The sequence below is a fragment of the Selaginella moellendorffii genome, unplaced genomic scaffold, assembly GCF_000143415.4.
Source record: "Selaginella moellendorffii unplaced genomic scaffold, v1.0 SELMOscaffold_1, whole genome shotgun sequence".
Lineage (NCBI taxonomy): Eukaryota > Viridiplantae > Streptophyta > Lycopodiopsida > Selaginellales > Selaginellaceae > Selaginella > Selaginella moellendorffii.
Window position 1 is genome coordinate 217,472 of NW_003314262.1, and position 4,051 is coordinate 221,522.

The window sequence follows — 4,051 nt, forward strand, 5'->3', positions numbered from 1 at the left end:
ACACTTTACATATGACATGTGTCCCAACGCATTCCTTTCTTGTATTAGGCAATTGACTATCTCCTATTGCTAAAAGCAAACATCAGTGCAATTATTTGATAAGACATGGTTAAGTCAATAACCCTTTGATAGTGCCATTGGCTGGATCTGGCGGCCCAGAAAGATAATATAGTTACTTTATAATTATTTGAATTTGAATTAACTAAGTGTATCTGGTAGAATATTTCTTTTAATTGATGCATAGCCATTCCCATAGACATACCCATCCCTATTCCACTCATTCCTTGAGCTAAGGTTTTTGAATTTTCTTGCCTAGGCAAGAAAATCAAGGTGTTAACATGAGTAAGCCTCTAGTAGTGGTGAATTAACTCTGGATATATTTTTATTGATTTAGGTAGTATATCTTCAAGAAGTTCCCACCTATTTGGGTATGTATGATAAATATACATCTGTAATGGATGGATCCAAAATTACAGTCATAGTGGATGGATTGGAGTAAAATGAACATTAAATTTTTCTTTATTGAAATATTGGGTTGGAACAAACATCTAGATTATCTGTAAGATTGAGTTACACAAGTTTAGGTGGGAATGTAAAGGGGTTGTGCTAGCCCATTAGAGACATGCGGTGCGTTCACAATCCAAATCCAAATCTTGATTAGATTCTGTGTTGAGAATCTGCAAATTTTTTAGAGTATTATAATTTTGAAAGTAAATGTGAAAAATTGATAGTTTAGAATTTTCATTAAGCTTCTCTAATTAGTATAGAAGAATTTGCTTAGTTTGTAATATGATGTGTCAAAGTTATAGTCCTCAAAACATAAAAATCATATTATGATATTATTATTTGTTCTACTTTAGATAATGTTTGGTATACCAGCTTTTTCCTCATGTCAACAAAAATAACAATTGTAAAGCTCAAAACAAATCCAAACATTCCAAAGCCAGAAGCAATCAGAACAATCCCGACTTTGCCACCTCCGATATTACTATTGTCAATATTATCAAGAGAATTTGGTGGTCTACAAGCACTAAGAGGAAAGCCACATAGATATTCATTTCCTTCAAAGCTACTTGGTTTAAGTGTTGTCAGTTGACCACCTTGTGGAATAATCCCAGATAAGTTGTTGCAGCAAAGGTTCAATGCTGATAAGGAAGAAAGTAACAAAAATGTATATGGAATCTCCCCTTGCAAGTTGTTATGAGAAAGATCCAAAACTGCCATATTCTTAAGCACTCCTAGTGCTGCTGGTATTACCCCTGATATATCATTGTGCCCAAAGTTGAGGTATTGTAAGTCTTGCATTTCGCTCAACTGGGATGGAATCTCTCCATAAAGATTGTTATGTGAAATATCAATATGAAGAGGACTACTGATGTTGTATCCATAAGTGAGAGCTGGAAGCAAATTTACATTAGGAAAGCATCCTCCACTTTTAATTTTTAAAAGCTCTTTCATTTTGTCCAAGCTGATGCCCTGTATAGCAAAGGTGGTGTCCATGCAAATCCCTGCTTTAGTGTCTATGGCTGTTTTCAAGCTGTCAAGAGTTGCTTTCACAAATGTCTTCCTAGTGAATCCTAAAATAGGAGGAATGTTTCCAGTGAGCTTGTTTTTTCGGAGCTCTATCACTTGCATGCCCATCCTGCTTGGAACTTTCCCTTGTAATGAATTGTTGCTCAGTTGCAAGACAAGCATCTCTTTTGCATTTTCCAATGAAGGAATCTCTCCAATTAGCTTGTTGTTGCTCAAGCTTAACCACTGGAGCTTGATCAAGCTAGAGACTAGCTCTGCAGGGATGTTTCCTTCAAGATTGTTGTAGCTGAGAATGATCATTGTCAGGTTGTTGCACGCCATAAGATTTGATGGAATGCCCCCTTCAAGGTTGTTCACCCATGCAAGAAAGTATTCAAGCTTGGGAAGAATGTCACAAATATTCTCTGGTATCTGTCCAGTCACTGAGTTGAAACTTAGATCCAACATCTTCAAGGCATTGCAAAGCTTCAGGGTGTCCAGCACTCGTCCATGCAGTTCGTTGTTCACCAAAATCAAGCTCTCCAGTTTTGATGTCAATGGACAAGTTTCATTGCTGGTGATAGTAAAACTATTGGAGCTGAGATTTAGATGCCTGAGATTTGTCCTGAATGCAGGGACCTGACCTTTGAAGGCATTGTAGCTGGCATCAATGATCTTTAGATATGGCAGAGAAATAAGTGAAGGAAGATAACTGGAGAAATTGTTGTGAGCCAATGAAATTTGCTCCAAAGCAGTACACCTTCTGAATAGTGTCTCTGGAATCTCTCCTGTAAAGCTATTGGTGGAAAGATCTAGAGATTTTAAGCTCCTGCATCTAAGGAAAAAAGAGGAAGGAAGATTGAAACCCAACTTGTTATCTGAGAGATCCAGCACTTCCAACTTGTCACCAATTGAAAATTTAGAGTCAATGTGATGAAACCCTCCACCAAGATGATTGCCTGATAAGTTGAAGACCTTTAAATTCTTGCAGCCCATCAGGAGCTCTTGGACTAGATTAAAACTGGAAGACATGTTTTGGTTGCCAGAAAGATCCATCCATTCCAGCAAGCATGACATATTTGATTTCGTGTTGGCAATAAGCTCGTCTTTGAAGCTGCTTCTCGAGACATGAAGCTGGCGGAGAAAAGGCAATTCCTGGATCATAAAAGATAGAATAGAACCTGAGAGTGTCAAATTCTGGAGATAAAGACCAGAAACTCGATCTTTCTTTGAGCAACTCACGCCCTCCCACTTGCAAACACTCCGATTAGATCCCCAGCTCGAAAGTACCTTGTATGGATCATGCACAGAGCTCTTCAGTCTTAAGAGCACGCTGGAGTCACTCTTGGATGAATTTGCCTCTGCTGCCGCGAAAATGGCAAACAAGACGATCAAGAGATAGCAATTCAAAAGCATGATCATGCACTAGACTACCTTTTCTCTTCACTCAAACCTGTTTAAATAGTCCATGAGGAAACTTGTCATGTCCACTAGAAAGATCTCTTCTACAGCTATTCAAAAGTTTGTCAAAGTATTTGGTCCCACTTCTCACCTTCCCTGGACCTTCTTTCATGACCCACGAGAAATAGAAGTCTGTGGGATATACTTGTTCTAAGTCCAGCTTAAGTATATTCATTAGCGATTCTACTTTTTTATTGGGATTCGAAACCGTGACCTTTTATCGTTTGGGGATTTTAGGGTTCTTGGGCGAATGCCGCGGTACACGACGTCCCAGACCTACACAGAGGGCAACACCCAGGTAGTGACACTCGCCAGCACTAGAGGCGATGGCAAGGCGCTGGTCCCAGCCTCGGAGCCGGCGATCCCAGAGATCCCGGCCGAGGACGAAGACCTCGAGATTAAGCTCCGGCGGATCACGGAGCAAGTTCCCGTGCGCATCAGCAACACATCTGGGAGCTCCGCTGGGTCTGGCTCGGGAGATTTCCACCAGGTAAGCGCGATTTTTCTTTGTTTTTGGCCCCAGAGTATCGATATTTCGGCCTGCGCAGTACCGGCAGATGAGACGCAGGGAGCAGGATCGCCTGGCGCGGATGGAGGCGGATTATCAGAGGAAGAAGGAGCAGACGGAGTTTGCGATTCGTCGCGAAGCCCGGCTCAAAGAGGCCGAGGAGCGAACGGCCAAGAGGAGGGCAAAGAGGCTAAAGAAGAAAGAAAAGAAGAAGCAAAAGAAGGACAAGGCGGTGAAAGAGCCAGGCGTGGAGGAGGCGGACAAGGCGAAAGACGCAAACGCTGGAGAATCCAGCTCCGACTCAGAGGCCGAGTAGTAAGGTAAGCTCCCATTTTTCTTTTGGTTTCTTCTTCTTCTCCTGTTTGTGCTTGTTTGCTAATTAATGGATTGCCTTGGCAGGAAAGGTGCTAGTTTATTTCCTTCTCAAAGCGGAACTTTGAATATATAGCTCAAAGTCAGGCAAGCTTTGGAGCTTTGTCACTTAACCTTCGTATTTTTCTCTCTTTGTTAAGATCGATGCCCAGATGCTTGATCCTGGCACAATGGTAAAAAACTTCTGGTGCCCCACCT

At 41.4% G+C, this 4,051-nt stretch overlaps 2 protein-coding genes across 2 annotated transcripts; one reads left to right on the forward strand and one right to left on the reverse strand.

Moving 5' to 3' along the window:
- Nucleotides 1–548: 548 nt before the first annotated feature.
- Nucleotides 549–2,928, reverse strand: LOC9656521 (serine/threonine-protein kinase BRI1-like 2). The gene is made up of 3 exons (XM_024687087.1): nucleotides 2,803–2,928; nucleotides 877–2,667; nucleotides 549–557 (listed from the first exon to the last, which is right to left on the reverse strand). Exons 1-3 carry the CDS (start codon nucleotides 2,926–2,928, stop codon nucleotides 549–551), a joined length of 1,926 nt encoding a protein of 641 aa, XP_024542855.1.
- A 279-nt stretch (nucleotides 2,929–3,207) lies between these two features.
- LOC9629161 (PRKR-interacting protein 1) lies at nucleotides 3,208–4,034 on the forward strand. The gene is made up of 3 exons (XM_002961319.2): nucleotides 3,208–3,463; nucleotides 3,522–3,801; nucleotides 3,881–4,034. Exons 1-2 carry the CDS (start codon nucleotides 3,224–3,226, stop codon nucleotides 3,795–3,797), a joined length of 516 nt encoding a protein of 171 aa, XP_002961365.1. The 5' UTR covers nucleotides 3,208–3,223; the 3' UTR covers nucleotides 3,798–3,801; nucleotides 3,881–4,034.
- The last annotated feature ends 17 nt before the right edge of the window (nucleotides 4,035–4,051 follow it).

Coding starts and splice junctions, on each gene's coding strand:
- LOC9629161 (XM_002961319.2), top strand. CDS start 3,224: ATGCCGCGGTACACGACGTCCCAGACCTACACAGAGGGCAACACCCAG. Junction 3,464..3,521: donor GCTCGGGAGATTTCCACCAG/GTAAGCGCGATT, acceptor CGGCCTGCGCAG/TACCGGCAGATGAGACGCAG.
- LOC9656521 (XM_024687087.1), bottom strand. CDS start 2,928: ATGCTTTTGAATTGCTATCTCTTGATCGTCTTGTTTGCCATTTTCGCG. Junction 2,668..2,802: donor CTGTGCATGATCCATACAAG/GTACTTTCGAGC, acceptor TTTATGATCCAG/GAATTGCCTTTTCTCCGCCA.